The sequence below is a fragment of the Acomys russatus genome, chromosome 3 (genome assembly GCF_903995435.1).
Source record: "Acomys russatus chromosome 3, mAcoRus1.1, whole genome shotgun sequence".
NCBI classification, from domain to species: Eukaryota; Metazoa; Chordata; class Mammalia; order Rodentia; family Muridae; genus Acomys; species Acomys russatus.
The window spans coordinates 43,185,454-43,207,930 of NC_067139.1; the positions used below are offsets into that span (position 1 = coordinate 43,185,454).

Consider the following 22,477-nt stretch of genomic DNA (forward strand, 5'->3'; position numbering starts at 1 on the left):
GTGCACACACCCACCAACCATTCTCTATCTTTCTCTTTCTCTGTATCTAATAAAAAAAAAAAAAAAAAAAAAAACAATATTAAGGGGCTGGAGAGGTGGCTCAGAGGTTAAGAGCACTGGCTGCTCTTCCAGAGGTCCTGAGTTCATTTCCCAGCAACCAGATGGTGGCTCACAACCATCTGTAGTGAGATCGGTGCCCTCTTCTGGCCTGCAGGTGTATATTGTATACATAATAATAAATACATCCTGCTTTTCCAGAACCTGTTGGTAAAAGGGTTTGCTTAACATTATGGAGGGAAAACAATGTTTTTATTTGTACATAGCTTCTCTGGTGCCCAGATGATACTCACTCCAGCAGTTTGTGTCCATGTGGTAGGAGGAACACTGAAACATTTTGAGGTATGAAAACCAGCAGGTTGTAGTCAATATTCTGAGCATTCTGTCACCAGGCAGCTGTATGCAGGCCACATCCTCCTGACCTGATAGACTGGCTCTGTCTACCCAGCTGACCTGACTTCACTGACAGGAGACTACACAATGTGAACATAGCCGCCTAGGGTGATAGAGTGGAGGAGAGCAAGGAGAGCTGTGTCCTTTAAATTTCGCAGTACCCATAAGGTTGATAACTGCTTCATGAATGTTCATATAAAAATTGCTTTTCTGTTTATTTTTGTAAAATATTTTTGTGTGAGTAAGTGTGTGTGTGTGTGTGTGTGTACGTGTGGGTGAGTAAGTGTGTGTGTGTGTGTGTGTGTGTGTACCCACACACCCAGAAGAGGGCATTGTGTTTCTCCACTTAAGAGCTGAATGGCAGCCGGGCACAGTGGAGAACACCTTTAATCACGTCACTAGGGAGGCAGAGGCAGGTGGATCTCTGTGAGTTTGAGACCAACCTGGCCTACAAAGTGAGTCCAGGACAGCCAAGGTTACACAGAAAAACCCTGTCTTGAAAACCCAAACAAAAAGCAAAGAAGACGACGAAGAGGAAGAAGAGGAGGAGCAGCTGAGTGGCTATTATTTTTTGTTTGTTTAAGATTTATTTATTTACTATTATGTATACAGTGCTCTGCCTGCATGTACACCTGCAAGCCAGAAGAGGGCATCAAATCATATTATAGATGGTTGTGAGCCACCGTGTGGTTGCTGGGAATTGAACTCAGGACCTTTGGAGGAGCAGTCAGTGCTCTTAACCTCTGAGCTATCTCTCCAGCCCCTGAGTGGCTATGTTTAAGGTATTTATTCTCTCTGAGCCTTGGCCTTTTGTTGGGAGATGGAATAAGCTGAGGGATCCTAGACAGAGCATAGCAGCTTGTTACTTTAGAGGAGGCATATGGCAAAATGGTGATAACATCATGGTGACATGCATGATTGGTTATGAAATAGACTTCATATGCAACTCGAGAGCTAGTGTCGAATTCTCTATGTAGTTGAGGATGAGCTTGATCTTTGTTTTTTTTTTTTAATTTTTTAATTTTTTGTTTTTTGAGACAGGGTTTAATCCCTGTTTCAAGTGCAGGCCTTTAATGCCAGCGCTAGGGAGGCAGAGGCAGGTGGATGTCTGTGAGTTTGAGGCCAGGCTGATCCACAAAATGAGTCCAGGACAGCCAAGGCTACACAGAGAAAGTCTGTCTTGAAAAACAAAACGAAAACAGAACAAAACAAAAAAGTGCCAGTACGTGGCTGGGCAGTGATGGCCCACACCTTTCATTCCAGCATGTGGGAGGTGGAGGCCGGCCTGGTTTGGGCTGAGAGAGTCAGCCTCCTAAGGTCCAGAGCCACAGAAAAGTCAGTGCTGCCAACAGGCCTCCTAGTATGTGATGGGTAGTTCTTGATGTTCAGTGCATGCATTTCTACAGTTTTGAGGCATTCGGAAATTACTGAACAAATAAGTGAAAGTTGTTTATGCTTTGCTTTGACATCAGGCTTAGTTACTGGGTTCCCATTTTAGCAGTTTATATACTTTTCCTTGTAGAATTTAAGGGCCATGATGCTATAAAATGCTCTAAGGGTTGACTGTTTAACATGCATCCAGGTGATGTGTCTGTGGTCCCAGTTCTTGGCAGGCTGAGGCAAGAGAGTCATGCAATCTAGGGCGGCCTTGACTGCACAGCCAGAGACCCTGTTTGAGAAACAAATACGCCATGTCCGCTCTGTAGCGGTGCCTGAGGCCAGAGGTGGTCAGAGTGCTTCCTTGCAGAAAGTCTCTAGCTGGAGCAGCATCTGTCTTTGAAGTCTCTGTGCAGAGCAGCTCTTCTGCTGGGGGAGACCTTCCCAGAGAGGAGAGCTCTGAGATCATGCCTGACATCGTGGTGCTCTCATTGCAGTGGTCCCAGTTAGCAGTGATGCTGTCCTTACCTGTTCTGCGAGTAGGGTCAAAGTACACTTTTTGGTTTTGCATAAAGCAAACTGGGGAATTTTGTTTAGGGAAGAATAAAGCTAAAGGTTCTCTGATCTAATTAGAGGATTTAAATAGAGTTCAGTGGTTGCAAAGGAGATGCACTTGGCTTCACTCACCTGCCAGAATTTATATTAAGGTAATTGTGGTTCTTTAGATGACTTTAAAAATCCTTAAGGTTTTCCTTTGTTTGGTGGAATTTTTATTTTTTATTTTTATTTATTTATTTATTTATTTATTTATTTATATTTTTATTTATTTTTTGCCTATTGTCTTGCACAGCAGTTGACATAGAATAAAAGTAGGTTCTAGCACTGAAACACTGCAGATGCTGTAGTGACAGTTGATGAGTGTTTATCAGAGAAAAGAGGAATCATTACTTCTAAATGAAATACTAGAGATGGTGAGTAGCCAGGCAGGTGGCCAGTGAGCTGAACAAATCATTCTATTCTGAGATTTCCTCAGAAGACTCGGCAGGATGCTGCTGCCTGGGACTTTCTACATTTGCACCTTAAAAATACTTCTTTTCTTTGAGCTAAGACCTGACTGTGTGGCCAGGCTGGCTTGAAGCTTACAGTCCTCCTGCTGTACCCTCAAGACTGTAGGTGCCCGACAGCCTGTGAACTTTATTGTCTGTGTTAGCCTCCCCAGCGGGTGTCACCAGACCTAACTTGAACATTAATTTTTTAGAGAGCTAATCAATCTGAGACTTAGAGATCTTGTGGAGCTTTTTTTTTTTTTTTTTGGTAAAGAGTACATTGATTTTACCTGTTTATAGTCGGCATAGGCTTCCTCATTCTCAAGGGAGTGATCAGGTGACAAATGCCCTTCCACAATTATTTGCTTTTGACTCTGCTACTGACCTCACATTGTGGGGTGGGATTTAGAACATAAGAAATGTGTGATTTTAGCTGTTCAAGACTGTAATCCACTTGGAGAGAGCTATTTCCCCAAACATTGATATGGGACGAAAATAGCAGTTAACATTTAAAAAGCTCAGCACTCCAGAATTTAAATATTTGGAACAGCGAGCTGAGAGGCATAAGGCAGGAATACTTAGGATAGCCGCCGCCTGGTAGGGAAGGATTGAGTAGGAGGAAAGGGTGAGGTCAGCTTGCTCAGGGTTACAAGAGTGTAGAGGTTGGCGGAGAGCTAACCTGTGGCCCACAGGAGCCATGCAGAGCTTCGGAGCAGAGAGGTATTGTTTGTTCAGCGTGGTCTTTTGTTTGCAGCATTCTTCTGGGTTCTTCCAATGAAGGAGAAGGGCTAGTAGAAAAGTGAGCGAGCTTGGGAGCGAACTTAGAGAATTGGCACAGCACTGGAGACAAGCAGGCTGCCTCCTATGCCAGATAAAGTAGCTGGCCCTCACAAACCCAGTTCCCCTTACTATAACATGAGGGCAATGGCTCGCCACGCTTAGAATCCCAAGAGACTCAGCTTAAGTACGTGCTGTGCCCAAGGATATGAAAGAGCTGAACCCTTGCGGAGAGAGGAAGGAACGAGGGCAAAGATCTTTGAGGTTTGGTTCACTAGTACCCTTCCTTACACTCAGTGGTTTTTATTCCTGTGAATCAAAGCTGTTTCTGACTTATTCCCTTCTTTCATGTATGTGTGTATGTGTGTGTGTGTATGTATGTATGTATGTATGTATGTATGTATGTATGTATGTATGTACGTACGTACGTACGTACTATGGTCCCATGTACCCACCAGTCTACTCACTATATAGCCGAAGCTGTACTTGAACTCCTGACCCTCCTTCCTTAGCTTCCCAAGTGCTAGGCTCACAGCCACGTACTGTCACACCTGCCTCAGGATTTCTGTCCTCCACCGCTTTTATCTTTCCTTCTTTCCTTCCTTCCTTCCTTCCTTTATTTTTGAGACAAATTTTCTCTGTGTAACGGCCCTGACTGTCCTGGAACTCTCTGTAGACCAGGCTGGCCTTGAACTCACAGAGATCCGCCTGTTTCTACCTCTTGAGTGCTGGGATTACAAGCTACCACTCTATAGATGGGCCTTACTACGTAGCCCAGGCTGGACTAGATGTAGCAGCCTCTTGCTGGGATTACAGATGTGAACCACCTGGCTTGCTTCCAATTTCTTTAAGAAGCGGTGGACTAGTAGGCATTACCCTGCCTATACATTAGAATCTCCTAGGGAGCTCTTAGTACCTGTCAATGCCCGTACCTGGCCTAGACACAACCAATCAGTAACTCTGGGAGGTAGGACCCAAGCAAACTTGGAAATCTTTTCTTTTCTCTTAAGTTTTGTAGGTGATTCTAGGATACAGGGGGAATAAGCCCTTCTACTTCTGTGTCTATGTGCCTGTGAAAGATCTCCAAACAGCTCTCTGTGTATCTATACTTTAAGTGTCATGGCTGTGCTGAAATGAAGAGAGAGGGCTTATGGTGTGAGGGTGGTTTGAAGGTTCCCTGAAGTCTCAGCTTTTAAGTCAGGGTGGTTTGTATTTATAGCTTCACTAAAGAAATTTGATGCCAGACAGATTCAAAATAAAGTTTTCCTAGAATCTCATCAAAGCCAAGTAATGAGTGCCAGCCCCTGTATGGTGAGATGCAGCATCCACCTACAGAGCTGCTTGCTTGGGAAATGATCTGTGCTGAAAGCATGAATAGACAGTCTTGCAAATAGCTGCCCCTCACCCTTACACCCTCACACCAGAGTAGTAGTGTGCATCATGAGTAATCTAGTAAATTCTGTACACCGAAGTGGACCTCCATATTGTTTATTTATTTGTGTGTGTGTGTGTGTGTGTGTGTGTGTCTAAGTATTCACATCCTGTTATGTGTGTGGAGGGTAGAGGACCACCCACAGGAATTGGTTCTCTGTTTCTACCATGTGGGTTCCAGGTATTCAAGTCATCAGCCTTGGTAGCAAGTACCCTTACCTGCTGAGCTGTCTCACCAGCTCAGTATTTTAGTGGTGTAGAAGCAGCCTCCCGTCTCGCAGCGTCTGCAGGTCAGTGAGACCTACCAACCACATCTGGCAGTGATCAAGATGAAGGTTCTGCTTCCCAGTCAGTTCCACTAAAGCTGTGCCATCTTGGACCGCTCACTGTCCCGGGGAGTATGAGCCCGTTGCTTAGAGCGGCTGTCCCGGAGACCGAATGAGTAGTAGGGCAGGGTGGAGGGCTAGCCTAGGTCCCCTCAATTCTCCTGTATCTTTGTCATTTGTGCCACAGAACATGTGGTCCTAGGACATGTCCAGTTTGAAAACGTCAGCACCAGACCACACTGACTTGCCACATTGCCTGTGTGCTTCACCCTCCCTTGCATGCCAAGATTAAGCACGTGGTGTCGGAAGGCGCAGGAGGGAGGGACGTCTCTGGGGAAGTACTTACACATGGCTAGGTTAGTGACAGCCTAGATTTTTTAGTGCTCCTGTCCACTTTTGGGGCCTTGGTGATTCACATACCCTCTTGTCTACACATAGGGTCTGCTCCACATCAGCGAGGGTGAGAAGGGTGGGCACCAGTCACTGGAGAATTTGGGGTGCCATTGCAGCCTGCAGCTCAGGAAGAAGGTCATCTTACGTCTCCAATGATGACATTTCCTTTAGTTTACAACAATGGAAATTTGACTGAAGCATATCACTTTGGAAAAAAACAAGTAAACAAATGCCTTTTAATTAGGGAGTATCTTTGATCCATTGAAGCAGAGTAAAAATATTCTGAACAAAATTACCTTTCTAGTTTTTCATTCTATTCTGTAACTGTAACTACACAGCTTATGGGGTATATACAGTATACACACACAGACAGGTGCATGCTGGTGTATGCTTTTAATTCCAGCACTTGGGAGGCAGAGGCCGGTAGATCTCTCTGAGTTTGAGGCTAAACTGGTCTACAGCATGAGTTTCAGGACAGCCAGAGCTACACATAGGAACTCTGTCCTGAACAACAATAACAACACAAAAACAAAAAAAGAAAGCTGCTATCTCCCATACACCTGACTGTCCTGGAGCTCACTGTGTAGATGAGACTTGCTGTCCTGGAGCTCACTGTGTAAGTGAGACTTGCTGTCCTGGAGCTCACTGTGTAGATGAGACTTGCTGTCCTGGAGCTCACTGTGTAGATGAGACTTGCTGTCCTGGAGCTCACTGTGTAGATGAGACTTGCTGTCCTGGAGCTCACTGTGTAGATGAGACTTGCTGTCCTGGAGCTCACTGTGTAGATGAGACTTGCTGTCCTGGAGCTCACTGTGAGATGAGATGAGACGTGCTGTCCTGGAGCTCACTGTGTAGATGAGACTTGCTGTCCTGGAGCTCACTGTGTAGATGAGACTTGCTGTCCTGGAGCTCACTGTGTAGATGAGACTTGCTGTCCTGGAGCTCACTGTGTAGATGAGACTTGCTGTCCTAGAGCTCACTGTGTAGATGAGACTTGCTGTCCTAGAGCTCACTGTGTAGATGAGACTTGCTGTCCTGGAGCTCACTGTGTAGATGAGACTTGCTGTCCTAGAGCTCACTGGTGTAAGATGAGACTTGCTGTCCTGGAGCTCACTGTGTAGATGAGACTTGCTGTCCTGGAGCTCACTATGTAGATGAGACTTGCTGTCCTGGAGCTCACTGTGTAGATGAGACTTGCTGTCCTGGAGCTCACTGTGTAGATGAGACTTGCCTTGAACTCATGGTCTTTCTGCCTCTGCCTTCCAAATGCTGTGATTAGAGGGTGTAACAAAATGCTGGCCAAATTTAAATTTTAATTAGAAAACTGGACACTTGCCTGACAGTGGTGGCACACTCCTTTAATCCCAGTACTTGGGAGGCAGAGGCAGGTGGATCACTGTGAGTTCAAGTCCAGCCTGGTCTACAAAGCAAGTCCTGGACAGCCAAGGCTACACAAAGAGACCCTGTCTTGGAAAAAAAATTAGACAGTTTCCTTGAATACCTGGGTGTGTGTTCCCATCCCCATTCCGTTTGCCCCCCTCCCCCTGCCAGAGTTGCTCTGTGTAGTCCTGAACTCACTCTGCAGATCAGGCTAGCCTATAACTAACAGAGATCCATCTGCCTCTGCCTCCTGAGTGCTGGGATTAAAGGTGTGCGTCACCACTGGGCTCACATACAATTCTTTTATTGAAACAGAATCTCATTGTCTAATACAAGCTGCCTTCAAACTTGTCATTTTCTTGCCTTACTCTGCCCGCTGCTGGGAGTCCAGACACTGGCTACCATGGCCTGCATCTCCCTGTTGCTCCTGTCCTGAGGATTGCATACAGAATCTTCTTTATGTACTGAGTTTATGGCTACCCGGCCACACCCTCCATCAACTTATATTTTTATTTTACAGCTGAGGCTCTTTCTTTCATTCTTTTTAGGAATATATCATCCGGGTGCAAAGAGGAATTTCTGTGGAAAACAGCTGGCAGGTAAGCGTTTCAGTCTATTAAAAAAAATGTTTAAACTTGTCAAAGCTGTCTCTGGGCGTCAAAAAATATGGAAAAGTCAGAACACTCATATACTGCAAATCATATTTCTTTTAGGTGTAAGCCTTTAGATGTCTTATTTTTATTTTTTAATTGTGTGTGTACGTGTGCCTCTCGGTGTGGATTTGTGCACAAGAATCCTCATGCCCACAGAAGCCAGAAGAGGAAGTTGGATTCCCTGGGGCAGGAGTGACAGGCAATTGTGAGCCATGTGACATAGTGTTGGGAATCAAACTGGGCTCCCTCAAGAGCAGTAACCCCCGAACCATTTCTTTTCATTTTCTTTTTTCTTAAAGGTTTATTTATTTGTTTGTTTGTTTATTATGTACATAGTACTCTGCCTGCATGTAAACCTGCATGCCAGAAGAAGACACCAGATCTTGTTACGTATGATTGTGACCCATCATGTGGTTGCTGAGAATTGAACTCAGGACCTTTGGAAGAACAGCCAGTGCTCTTAACCTCTGAGCCATCTCTTCAGCCTCCCTGAACCATTTTTTTAGCCCCATAAAGTCTTTAGCTTTGAGACTAATATAAAAAGCTTTTTTAAAGTTCCTGGTGGTTTGGTTAATGTGTATATGGTTACCATGAGGAGTATCTAGAAAAAGCTGTTCTCCAACTCAGTCCAGAAACGTAAAATTGAGTCCACCAGGTAAAAACAGTCAGGCCTGTACTTTTTATGGACAAGTTGACTCTTGGACAGCTGGTGCTGGCTGCTGTCCCCAAGGGAGGGACCTTGCTCTACTTTTCTCACTGCTGTCCTTAGAGAAGAAAGGCCTTTCCCATCTTGGTTGGCGTGACTTCTGTGCGGATGTGTGTCATCGCTGCTCACAGTTGTACCACCTTCTGATAGTCTTGGCTGTGCTTTATGGCCCAGCTCAGACCTTGGCTCCACCCTAGGCAGTCTCTGACCACAGTGCTCCAAATGTGGTCTTTCCTTTGCCTGAAATTTTAGACTGCTTTTGTTTGTATATTTATCATATCTGTTTTCTGTTGAGCAGTTGTGAAGTTCAGCACTGATTTAAACACATTAATTTAATCCACCCTTAAACCGTTCCTCCATAGGCGCATCACTCCCACTTTACACTTTAGAGGGAAGTAACTGGTCCGAGGTCACACATTTTAGACGTTGGCAGAGCTGCATCGCAATTCGCATTTTCTTGGAGTTAAGCAATGCCCTACCTTTGGCTTCCTTGTTATCACATATAAACACACAGGTTTATGTGTATTTGACAAGAATTGTCCTACCAGACTAGACAAGCCCTGATACAAGTTTTTCTGGCTCTACTGCATTATAAACCTGGGTACTTTAAAAAATGGGCTCTTGGACCCCACCTGAGCCCTGTTGAAAGAAACTCTCTTTAGGTAATGTTCTAGCCGTACGCAGGTACTTTATCTGCATGCATTTGAGAACCAGTGATAAAGCCTGAAGTCAGACTGCAAACATACAGTAATGTTCTTATTTATGGTTTCTAGCTATGATCAAACACCACACCAAAGGCAGCTTGAGAACGAAAGGCTTTATTTCACTTTACAGCGTACAGGTCCATCACTCAGGGACGCCCGCACAGGAACCAGAAGGCAGGAACTGAAGCAGAGCCATGGCGGAGTGCTGCTTACTGGCTTGTCTGTATGCCTTGATGCGCCTGCTGTTTTTAAAAAAAATATATTTATTATTATGTATACAGTGCTCTGCCTGCATATTCACCCACAGGCCAGAAGAGGGCATCAGATTACATTATAGATGGTTGTGAGCCACCACGTGGTTGCTGGGAATTGAACTCAGGACCTCTGGAGGAGCAGACAGCGAGTGCTCTTAACCGCTGAGCCATCTCTCCAGCCCGAGCCTGCTTTTTTATAGCACCTGGGATCCAGCCTATGTGGCACACCCACAGAGAACTGGGTCCTCCCACACCACTCAAGAAAAGGCACCACAGGCCGACATGGGAGCATTTTCTCAGCTGAGACTCCCATATGACTTTAGCTGGTGTCACACTGACATAAAAGCCAGCAACCAGGGCTAGAAGGATTTGGTTATGTTTTAAGCAGTAGCATCAGTACAACAAAGAAAGGACATAAAAGCTGGACTGTCAGCCAAGCGGTGAGGCAGCCTTACCTCGTGGTAGGTGGCACTTTGACTGGATAATGTTTTATTCCTGACAAGGACAAATGACACCAAAGCTTCCTTTTGTTTTCATTTATGCTGAGTAAAACTTTTTTTCTTTTGTAAATCATTAATCCACCCTCTGTGTACTCCATATGAAAAATATTTGAAAAGGTAATTTGACCTGAAAACAAACAAAAAAATTGTGTCGGATGTTTAAATCCCTGGATGCCTTGTGAGTTTGGCTGGCGTTAACTGCCTTACTGCGGCCCAGGCAACCTCTGGAGGTGGCTGCGTACCTCTACTGGGCCTATCAATCACACAAAGTGAACTCTGGGCAGCAGAGTATCCCAGGTCAGGAGGTGGAGAGGAATGAATGCCTTTGCTGAGTCAGAACACCGCTGTCTTGTCTCTTGCAGATTGTGAGAAGATACAGTGACTTCGATTTACTCAACCACAGCTTGCAGGTAAATGCTTCAAAGCACTGGTAACACGTACCATGGCTTATGGTGTCTTCCTGGCACAATCTCCTTTCGTGGATTAGGACTGACTACATAGGGTGCTAGGGTTCATGTAGGTGGACCGGTGGACCTCGGGCTCTCTCTCCTAGGCTTTTCTACTGGGCTCCTCTGCAGCGAGTGCTGCAGATCAACACTAAACTGTAACAGCAGAGACTCAGTCTTCTTCTGCTTGATGATTTCTCTGAGGTACACATTTCTAAATCTCTTGGATTTTAATTTTTTTAAAAAAATAAACTTTGAGCCTTTCCCATAGTGGCCTTTAATCCTAGCACTCGGGAGGCAGAGGTAGGTGGATCTTTGTGAGTTCAAGGCCAGCCTGGTCTACAAATCGAGTCCAGGACAGCCAAGGCTATACAGAAAAACCCTGTCTTGAAAAACCAAAAAAACTTTGAGCCTTTTCTTTTTCAAGATTTATTTTTTTATTATGTGTATAGTGCTCTGCTTGCATGTACACCTGCAGGCCAGAAGAGGACATTAGATCACATTATAAATGGTTGTGAGCCACCATGTGGTTGCTGGGAATTGAACTTAAGACCTCTGGAGCAGCAGGCAGTACTCTTAACCTGTGAGCCATCTCCCCAGCCCTTCTTTTTTGGGGAGCGGTATTTGAGACAGGGTTTTTCTGTGTTGGCTGTTCTAGGCTCCCTCTGTAAACAAGGCCAGCCTCGAACTCACAGAGATCTTCCTGCCTCTGCCTCCCAGAGTGCTGGGAGCACAGGTGTGCACCACCATGCCTGGTGGAGTTAGCTGTCACGTATCTGAGTGGCTGCTAACGGTGGGAACCAAGGTCAGGAGGACTGGTGGGTGGAAGGAACAGGAGGCTCCCTCTGCCTTCATACAGCCATGTTTCATGTCAGACTTGAGGAAACAGTGTTGGGAGAGCCAAAGCCTTCACTGTAAAAGCATGAGCACTTTTCTTCTGCTCGGGCCCAAGAATCTGCAGGGCCCTGTGCAGGGCTCTGTGTGTTGTGCTCTGGTCCTTGCTGTGCAGTTCTGGGGATTGAGTGCAGCACCTTTCACAAGCTGTCAGGTGCTCTCTCTGCCACTGAGCTACATCTTCAACTCCTTACTTGGTTTTACTTTTAGTATGACCAGTTGAAATCTCTAGATAACAAACATGTTGACAGAGTTTAAAGGATTGTTTTTTTTTTTTTTTTGCCATGTAGCCCTGGCTGGACTGGAATTTATTTTTGTTTCAGTGTAATTTTGCTTTTTAAGATTGGTGCTTCCGATATGCATCTTATCTTAAATGCAAATATCCACATAGGTTGTGGGAGAGTCTTTTGTTTTGAGATAGGGTTCCATATAGCCCAGGCAGCTTCCAGCTTACTGTGTAGTCCAGTATGACCTTGAACTGATCCTGCTGCCTCAGACGCTGGGATTACAGGAAGGGGTCACCACATCTGGCAGTGGAGGTTTTTATTCATCCAAGTACACAAACAGAAGAGAAAGTACATGCAGCTTTTTGGCAGTGAAATAATTTTAAAAAACAACCTCTGTAACTAAAGGACTCAGAAACCTCAGAATGAAGCTCTGTGTATGGTTTTTGGTATCTGATTATTCTCTACAGATAAATGAATTCCTGCTGAACGAGAGAAATATAATCCCAAATGCGGAGTGGGTCCGAGTCCAATAGCATATTTCAGTGAAAATTACAATTTAGAATGTAAACTTACATGCCGTGTGATATAATTACAAAAAAAAAATGTTTAGGAAACAAGATTGGAAGGAAATATGTCAAAATGTTAACAGTGGTGACCCCCAGGTGGCAGGATTGTGGGTTATGAATTATTTCCCCCTAGCTCTTTGTAGCGTTTGGTACTTTCCTAGTTCTATTAAAAGATATATAAACTATATAAGGAGAAAAATAGAAGAAAAGTCTGTTTTCAAAAAAATTATGGTTATCATATTTCACAGTAACAACACAGAAATCCCAGCACCATGTTTCAAATAAATGCAATACCAATTAACAGCCACCCAGGGAGACTGTGCATCAGTGAAAAGGGAAAGCAGGAAAGGTTAGCATGAGAGGAGCTGGGCAGAGAGGGAAGGGACCTCTGTTTGCCTTAGCCTGGGGAGAGGGCCAGGCTCTGGTGGGTGCTGGGGCAGCCCTTTTTCTCTTAGGCCCCGTTTTCTCCTTCTCAAATGAAGAAGCTGACTTCTGAGGTCTCTCATACTCCAAATGTTTTCCGATTTGAAGTTACTGCTCATTGTTGACCTTGGAGAACCGATCTTAAGCTGAAATAAGTGAAGGGTTGTTGAGAGTTTGGAACACTTAGTGGCATTTGGTTGAAGGTAATTACAACTCACTAAGATCTGATGATGGGAGGGAGGAAGGGGAAATGACCAGTCGGGAGCTTTTTCATCCAGATAAAAGCTGGGTTCCTGGAAGCGTTGGTAAAGTCTGTGGAGTTTAGAATCTTCTCCCAGGCCAGAGGACCAGCCTCAGCATCCAGCCTGGGGACCATCCAGCTCAGCACTGCACTCTGAAGCTATGAACAGAACTCATGGGATTCTCTGCTGCCTTTGGTTCCCCTCTGCTTCCCCTTTTAAGTGAAGTTGGTTTTTGTTGTTTGTTTTTTGAAGGAGCTAAAGGCAGAAACAGATAGGGCACATTCAGGGGCAAGCTAGCAAAAGTAAGCTCTGTCCTGGCTTGAAGGTGCCCAGGGAATCAGCATCTTACTGACTGTCACCTATGTGCCTAGGTCTCTCTTCTCCCATCTAAGATTTGGATGCTAAACCTTTTAAACAGCAAGGTTTAAAAATTAACTCCCATTGCAGTTTCAGTACTGTGTGGAGTAATTATTCCTCTGATACAGCAGAGACTATAGAATCACAGTGTGGGTAAAAGAAGTGATGATTTGGGAGGACTGACAGGGTCAGGCAGACTGGTGCTTTCCTACTGTGAAATGAAGTCTAAAACATGAGGCTGAGGGTTGGGGAGGTAGCTCAGTGGTGATCTCCCCAGATAACAAAGCACTTGCCATGGAACAGTATGAGTCTCTGGAGCCCATGTGAAGCCAGGTGTGTCTCTAAGGTGTGATGAGAGGCAGAGGACCAGGATCAGAGTCATTCTCAGCTACTCTCTCAAACAGAACAGAAAAGACAGACATTTTATCAAATGCATCCTTATGTCCCCACCGATGAATGGGAACTAGCCGACTACTAGGTTTGACCTCAGCACTGCCATGTAGGCTGACGTAGAAATCAGTGGATGCTCTTGTATGGATCATGTGGTCAAACCTGCTCATAATAAATCAATAAGTGCTTACAAACCCTTGCTTAAATCATCATTTTCACTAAAAAGGGAATGCTTTTCTTTTTTAGTTGAAAAGGGTAAAATGAACATGATAAATATTTCACAGAGAATAAGAACTACCTGCTCCCAAAGATAGCTGTGTTCGCCAGTGGGTGTGAATCCTTTTAAGACAATTTTCTTGGGAGCTGGAGAGATGGCTCAGAGGTTAGGAGCCCTGGGCTTGATTCCGAGCGCCCCCATGGTGGCCCACAACCCTCTGTAACTCCAGCTCCAGGGAATCCAAGGCCTTCTTTTGGCTCCCGTGGCCACCAGGCACTGGAGTGCACAGATGTAAGTAAATACAAGGGAAACATTTATACACATAAAAATTTCAAAAATGAAAATGTTTTTTAAGGGGGGAAAAAGGACAGTATTTATTCCCATATGTGAGTACACCCATGGATTAACAAAATATCCCTGGGTGTATAAAAAAATAGGATTATATTCTGCAATTTCATAAGATATTTTTAGAAGATACCTAAGTTATGTTTTAGGCAATATTAATATACTATGTTTTTTGGGCTATAAGATGCATCTGACCATAAGACATACCCAGTTTTTAGAGCAGTAAAACAAGATAAACAGTAAAAACAGCAATCGGACCATAAAGTGCACCCTAAGTCTCCTCCCCACCCCCCGCCACTTTTGGTGGGAAAATACTGTGTCTTATGGTCCAAAATATACAGTATAGCCTTATTAATGCTGTCTGCCCATGAGCAACATCAAATAAGTTGGTTGGCATGCTGTGATGTGCTTCCTTTGTACGTATGCATTTTACTTAGCTAAGTAAAAAACTGTAATCACTTCTGGGCCTTTTTGATAAGATCTCCTGAAGAAACCACAACTAGACAAAGACTAATTTTTGAAAAACATTTCTTTATTTATTTCGGTTTTTTGAGACAGAGTTTTCTGTGTATCCTTGGCTGTCCTGGATTCACTTTGTAGACTAGGCTGGCCTTAAACTCACAAAGATCTGCCTGCCTCTGCCTCCCTGAGTACTGGGATTACAGGTGTGTGCCACCATGTCTGGCTGATAAAACTTAATTTTTATGAATGAGCGAAACCTTTTGAAACTTAAGTGTCTTATGTGGTGACAAGCTGTGCTTCAATAGAAATTTATGATGTGTCTCACACATCTCCATAGTTACACAGGAGAGAGATGGACAACTTAGACTTGTCACTCAGTCATTTTTTTCATAAACTTGTACTTGCTACTTTATGTTGCTGTGATAAAAACACTGTGAGCAGGGCCACTCATAGAAGAAGGTTTATGTTGACTTACTTTTCCAGAGTTAGATCCCGTGATGGTGGGGACAGCAACTTACTTTTCCAGAGTTAGATCCCATGATGGTGGGATAGCGTGGGATCAGGAGGCAGGCACCACAGCTAGAGCAGCATGGGATCAGGAGGCAGGCACCACAGCTAGAGCAGCCAGCTGCCAGCTCACATCTTGAAGTACAAGCATGAAGCAGAGAGCACACTGCAGGGAGGGCAAGGCTCAGGCTTACAGCCTCGCATCCCAGCATCCCGCAAGGCCACACCTCCCTAACCTTGGCAAACAGCACCGCCCAGCACCAGCTGGGGACCGGGTGCTCAGCGCACCTGTGAGCCTAGGGAGCCATTCTCGTTCAGCCACCATGCACGCCCTTTAGCCTTCCCGTGGCTGCATCGTTGTTGCTTAATACATCCAGAGTGGAACTGAGTTAGGCTTGCCCCTTAAGTAGCTCACCATGCGTCCTTTTCTCAATTCAGGATGCCTTTCTCAGTGTACCTTACCCTCTGTCAGGATGCGTGTCGCTTGGATTGCTTTTTTGTTTTTACGTTTTTGATACAAGTGTCAAATAGCACTGTAATGCTGCTCTTGAAGGTGGCTTTGCTTTGTTTTTTGAGTTTAAAAGTTGTCTTAAAAGTTTTAAGTGAGCTCGCACCTGTAATCCTCACTTTGGAGGCAGAGGAAGGCGGATCTCCATGAGTTCAAGGACAGCCTGGTTTACAAAGTGAGTTCCAGGACAGCCAGGGCTACACAGAGAAATCCTTTCTCAAAAAACCAAAAAGAGAAAAAGAAAAAGAAAAAGGAAGGAAGGAAGAGGGAAAGAAAGAAAGAAAAAAAAGGAAAGGAAACCCAGATGAAGTCTGGAATAGTGACACATGCCTTTAATCCCAGTACTCAAGTTTGAGACCAGGACTATTACACAGAACACCTGTCTTGGTAAAAACAAACAAACAAACAAACAAACAACCCAAACCCCAGAAAAACCAAATGAGACCTAAGAAATTAATCTCTCCCTCCCTCCTTCCCTTCCCCCCCACACATGTAAAGTCAGTATTTTGAGACAGTAAGGTCAGAACCGTGAAAGAGAGCTCTTTTCCCCCTCTGTGTATGCCTGGCTGTCCTGGAACTCACTCTGTAGATCAGGCTGACCTTGAACTCAGACTCTGCCTCCAGAGTGCCAGGCTCAAAGGTGTGCACTAACACCGCCTAGCTGTGAAAGAGAACACAATCCCTTCATCTGTTGTGGAAATACTACAGATAATGCCCAAGGACGAAACAATGTAATGCAAGCATTCCCAAGTGTCAGAAGATCAGATGTAAGAAGTGATAAGGCTATTCAGGTTCTAGAGAACTCGGTGATATGGGTCATGGAGGTTGGAGTGTCACAGGGCTGACAGTGCTAGTTTTGAAAAAGCAAGTTATTTCTCTTGGTACTATGTCCATGTATAACTTTGGAAAAAGTGAAAAAAAATCAGTTACTGTGATTAGTATTTAATTTTATCAATTATGAGATGTATAGGTTTATATATAAAATGATTATTTATATATATATATATATATTTTTTTTTTATCACCAAACCCAGGCACAGTGGCACACACCTGTAATCCTAGCACTTAGGGAGGCAGGGGCAAGTGGATCTCTGTGAGTTCGAAGCCAGCCTGGTCTACAAAGCAAGTCCAGGACAGCCAGGGCTGCACAGGGGAGCCCTGCCTTGAAAAAAACAAACAAAAAAATTCTATCACCAAAATTAGAGTGCATCTTCAAAGTGTATATTGTTTTATACTTAATGAGCTACAGTGGTGCAGGATTCAGATGTCACACTTCCTTGTGGATGACACGGAACATAACTCCCCCTCTTCTTTCTTTTTTTCCTTCTGTCCTTTCAGATTGCAGGCCTGAGTCTACCTCTTCCTCCCAAGAGACTGATTGGAAACATGGACCGGGACTTCATAGCTGAGAGGCAGAGAGGCTTGCAGAACTACCTTAACACCATCATGGGCAATCATGTGCTGTCCAACTGTGAGCTGCTCAAGAAGTTCCTAGACCCAAACAACTATTCTGCAAACTACACTGGTAAGAACCTGGGGCCTGTAAGCTGCAGTGGTGTGGGGCCCGAGCTCAGCAGGGATGACGCAGGTGAGATCACTCCACTTCCCTGTGGGAGAGTGAGCACATGCGTGACAGGCCAGTGTTTCTTTGCAAAGACTAGCTTGGTTGTAATTGCCTGTACACCTGTAGGAGGGAAATAGCTTCCAAAGTGTTTGTGATGCCCGGGCAATAAAACATAGACGAGAAACAGTCATGTCCGTATCCTCTCTGTGGAACAGAGCGGACAGCCGACAGCAGCACACAGAGCATCCTCAGTCTGCTTTGTGTTTGCTGTGTGTAATGTGTCTGTTTTAGAGCTGTCTTTAAGTGTCATGTGGATTCAGAAAGATCCCTTGTTGGGTACCTCACGCAGAGGGAGCCCCAGCACCAGGGCTTGTGCTGCCCTCCAGGTCACACACAAAGTCAGCGGCACCTGCAAGCCTGATGTCAGAAAAGGAAGAACTAAACACCTTCTACACTCTGCTGTGGCCTTGTAGGGCACTGAAGCTGCTGTAGAGCTGCCTGAGACACAGAATAAACGCATTGCTTAAAGCCAAGTCATACTTGAAGGTTTTCTAAATAGAACTCTGGTTGTTAATTTCTTGTTAAGGGAATAGATTCTGTTCTTGGGTTTAAAAACTTTACTTTTATTTTTTATTTTATTTTATTTTATTTTATTGCTTTTCAAGACAGGATTTCTCTGTGTAACAGCCCTGGCTCTCCTGTACTCACTTTGTAGACCAGGCTGGCTTTGAACTTAACAGTTGTGGGATTACAGGTGTGCACCACTGCATCCAGCTACATTTTTTTAAAAGCCAGACTCATAGCACTTGGGTGGTGCATGGCCACACATTTAAGCACAACCGATTATACAGTAAGTTCTAGGCCAGCTTGGGCAACAAAGTAATAGCCTATTTGAAAAACTCTAAACAAAGCACACTCCATTTGAATTAGCTGAGGAAATGCGTCTCACTCCTATTTGAGAGGGGGAACTGGAAGCCTACTAGTTAGCAGCAGACCCTCCTGCACAGGACAGTCACTTGGGGGATGTGTTAAGAAATCCCAGGGCTTGGGGCTGGAGAGATGGCTCAGTTGGTAAGAGCACTGACTGCTCTTCCAGAAGACCCAGGTTCAATTCCCAGCACCTACATGGCAGCTCACACCTGTCTGTAACTTCACCCTCAAATAGACATTCATGTAGGCCAAAGACCTATGTACATAAAAAAATAAACAAATAAATAAAAATTAAAAAAAGAAAAGAAAAGAAATCCTAGTGCTCAGGCTGTGTGCATGTCAGTCAGTCTAGAATCTGTACAGCTGAGTTTGGAAGCCTCAACCCGGAAGCTCCCTGCTCACAGTGCGGTTCCCTAGCCAGGTGTGGCTGGCAGCATGGCAGCGAGCTTATCACAGAGTGAGAAGCCTGTTTAGAATGTGCTTGCCATCTTCTAACGGATGTCGTTCAGGCTGGGGAAACCGCTCTTCCATTTCCGGCCAAAAGCAGTGTATACCTGAAGTTCATTTACTCTAGGCACAGAGTCAAGCACTGTGTGGTCACAAAGATTCGCTCTCTTTCCTTCTTGACACAAGACCTTACACACTGGGCTGGAACTCAGAAGAGCTTCAGTTCTGTCACTACCTTCTGAGCCCTTCCATTTCTTTCTTTAAGTCTCACCTGAAGGCTGGAGAGATGGCTCAGAGGTTAAGAGCACTGACGGCTCTTCCCCAGCAACCACATGATGGCTGGCAACCAGCTATAATGTGATCTAATGCCCTCTTCTGTTGTGCAGGCTTACATGTAGGCAGAGCACTGTGTACATAATGAATAAAGCTTTAAAAAATATTTTTAAAAAGTCTCACCTGATTGCTCCTAAATGTCAGCAGGTCATATGGATGGCTTTTGTGAGTCAGCCCAGCCCTATTTATGTTTTGTTAGCAGCATCTCCTGAGTGTCTGCTGATGCTCACAAGGGCAGCTGTCTAGCTGTAATGGGCAGGTAATGGTGACATCCATTCAGCCAGCGTCAGTGACCTTCCACCCAATGTACGCAGGGTAGGCACGAAGGCCATGCATTCCTGTATCCAAGGAGCTTGAACCAGAAGCCTGATGATTCACACGGGGTAGACAGACACCAGAAGGCAACTTAGAGCTGTTGTATTAAAACTAACCGTGTGTGTGTGTGTGTGTGTGTGTGTGTGTGTGTGTGTGTGTGTGTGTGTGTTTCCTCACTTGATGATTCTTTCTGCTGGGTTTAAGATTTCCTCTACTGCTCCCAGTTGCACTCAGGAATTTTTCTGCCTTTTAATTATTTAACTGGCAGAGAAAACAAACCGGCTCAAGATCTCTGGATGGGCATGCTTTAATCCCAGCCCTGAGGGAGGCAGAGGCAGGCGATGTCTGTGAGTTCGAGGCCAGCCTAGTCTATGAATTGTGTCCAGGACAGCCAGGTCTACACAGAGAAAGCCTGTTCAAAAACAAACAAGGATCCTTAGATGGTAACAGAAGGAACACAGATTAGACAAACCTCTAGGAGCCAAATAGCATTTTAACTTGGGAATACCCTGGTAGGACCAGAGCCACACAAATATGTGGGGCCTAAATAAGGCCTTCCTCTCTGAAGACCTCAGTTTCCTCATCTGCACGACAGTTGGGACCAAGGAGATGAAGCAGGAAAATCCTTGCCTTGCAAGCATGAGAACCTGAGTTTTGAGTCCAAGCAGAGTTGTGAAAACCCAGAGGCGTTGGTTAGTACCTGTAATCCTAGCGCTGGGGAGCAGAGACAGCTGCTCATCCAGCTTAGGCAAAATGCAGGTTATAGTGAAAGATAACTTCACATCAAAACACACACACACACACACACACACACACATGCGCGCGCGCGCGCACACACGGAATCTCAGTCTCTCCTTGAGGACGAGGGGTTTTAAGAGTCTTTAGGGAGTCCCCTTCCCCTAATTTGGGGTCAGTTTGAGCAAGGATGGGGAGGGTGATAGGCCCTCAACATTTTAGGTACACGTGTCCTGATCCCGCCTAGCACTTAGCGGAGCTGAAGGACCTTTTAAGCTTTTGTGTGTGATAAAAAGTGTGAGGACTAGAACTTGGCCATCTTTGTTACCTACTTACGACCCCTCTGTCTGTCTGTCTGCCTGCCTGTCAGGGATCTGTCCAGCTCCTAGTCCCCCACTTCAGTCATTCCTCCCTCAAGTTCTTTGTCATACCCCACAGCAGAGCTGATGGTTAGGGGTGGCCAGAGCATGAGGTCATCAGAGTTCTCATCCACCAAAAAAACCAATGGGCGTGGTGGCGCACGCCTTTAATCCCAGCACTCGGGAAGCAGAGGCAGGTGGATTGCTATGAGTTCGAGGCCAGCCTGGTCTACAAAGTGAGTGTAGGACAGCCAAGGCTACACAGAGAAACCCTGTCTCAAAAAAACAAAAACAAAACAACAAACAAACAAAAAGCCAGAGTTCCCATCCATGTCCAAACACTCCAGTCCTGAAGAGAAATGGTAGGTGAGGAAGCTGATCCAAGTCTCCCTTCGAATGAAATGTCAGAATTTGCCTTGCTTCTGGGTGGGTTTACCAGCTGCCTCAGAAGAGGGAAGTACAGGTCATTTCCTCTTGCCAGCTTGGCCAACTCACTCCTGAAACTTGCCGCGTGGCCCTGGCTCTTTGGGACTCCCTGCTCACTGTCCGCTCACATGCATGTTGCACCTCTGTAAAAAAGGCCAAGGCTCTCGGCCCTTCTCTCTTCCCCGCTTCTGAATCACCTGGTTACATATTGCCTCACTTCAGCAAGATTTGAATTCTAAAACCAGCGGTGGTGGTGCATGCCTTTAATCCCACCACTTGGAAGGCAGAGGCAGGTGGATCTCTATGAGTTCAAGGCCAGACTGGTCTACAGAGCGGAGTACTAGGGCCGCCAGAGCTACACAGAGAAACCCTGGCTCGAAAAACAAAACCAAACAAAGATTTGAATTCTGTATTGGATTGGTGACCCACATCTGCATAGCTGCTTTTCCTTGTCTGGAGCACACTGACTGGGGACCCTTGTTTGTGCTGGGCTGTATGGCCAGGGCCAGCCTGAGTCTCAGGGCTGAGCAGAGGGATCTCCTAAGCAGCTGCCTTCTGTCCTTCCAGAGACTCAGCTTGTAGTTACTGGGCCTTTTCCTGGTTTTATCCAAAAGACCAAGTCCGTAAAGGTAAAATAATACACACACCCTGAAAAGAGGCCGGAGAAGGGCTGGAGAGGTGGCTCAGAGGTTAAGAGCACTGACTGATCTTCCAAAGGCAATGAGCTCAATTCCCAGCAACCACATGGTGGCACAACCATCTATAATGAGATCTGGTGCCCTCTTCAGGAGTGCAGGCAGCATACTGTATACATAATAAATCTTTAAAAAGAGGCTGGGGAAGGGAACAGACCAAGCAATGTGGAAGTTCTCTTGTAGTCCTAAAACTTGGAAATCACTTGATTAGTAGGTTAGGAAGGATTATGTTCAGAACAAAGGCGGGATTTTCTGGAGGGATTGCAGGCTGTAAAAGCCAGCCCTAGGCAGCCTACTGCAGGCCTGGAGGAATCAGGCTTTGTTCCCTGCACCCAGCTCCTGGGGTTAGGATCTTGGAGTTGAAGAGGCCAAGCTGTAGTGTTGCACGCCCTCGATCTCAGCACTCAGGAGGCCAGAGTATGGATAGTGAACGAAACATTACAGGCCATAGGGCCAGAGCCAGTGCTGTAGCTCTGTCTCGAAAAACCAAAAATAAATAAATAAATAAATAAAAACAGTTAAAAAAATGTTTGTTTTCAACTTACTTTGTAAATGGTAAAATACTATATCAACATTTAAAATACAGGCACAGTGTTCCCAGAATAAGAATTGGTTGTTTGTTTGTTTTCTGGTTTTTTGAAACAAGGTTTCTAAATGTTGCCCTGGCTGTCCTGGACTCACTCTGTAGACAAGACTGGCCTCGAATTCACAGAGATCAAACTGCCTCTACTGGGATTAAGTGTGTACCACCATGTCCAGCTACTTTTTTGGGGGGCGGGTATTTGGAGACAGGGTCACTCTCTAGCCCTGGCTGTCCTGGACTCACTTTGTAGACCAGGCTGGAGAATTGGAATTCTTATTAGCTGCCCCCACCCCTTCCCTATATCCGGTGGCATCTCAGAGCAGCTCTAACAGAGTATAAACAGAGCCAGCTTTGCTCTGGAATATTTAGGGACACTTTGCATATTGAGTCAGTAAACAAACAGCCAAGTGTTGTCTCCTGCAAACTTCTTCGCTCATAATGTACCGTGAAACACGCACAGGGCTAGTGTTTGCCAAGCCCTCGGCAGATTCCAGGAGAGGTGGTTGTTT

The 22,477-nt window shown here is 45.3% G+C and overlaps 1 protein-coding gene across 10 annotated transcripts in view; it reads left to right on the top strand.

The window, feature by feature from the left end:
* Positions 1 to 22,477, top strand: part of Pxk (PX domain containing serine/threonine kinase like) — a 61,273-nt gene that overhangs the window by 12,331 nt on the left and 26,465 nt on the right. For all 10 annotated transcript variants that reach the window (XM_051172950.1, XM_051172959.1, XM_051172976.1 and 7 more), the window contains exons 2-4: positions 7,729 to 7,779; positions 10,360 to 10,407; positions 16,920 to 17,106. In XM_051172950.1, the coding sequence (XP_051028907.1) occupies positions 7,729 to 7,779; positions 10,360 to 10,407; positions 16,920 to 17,106 (286 nt within the window). The remainder of the gene's footprint in view (positions 1 to 7,728; positions 7,780 to 10,359; positions 10,408 to 16,919; positions 17,107 to 22,477) is intronic.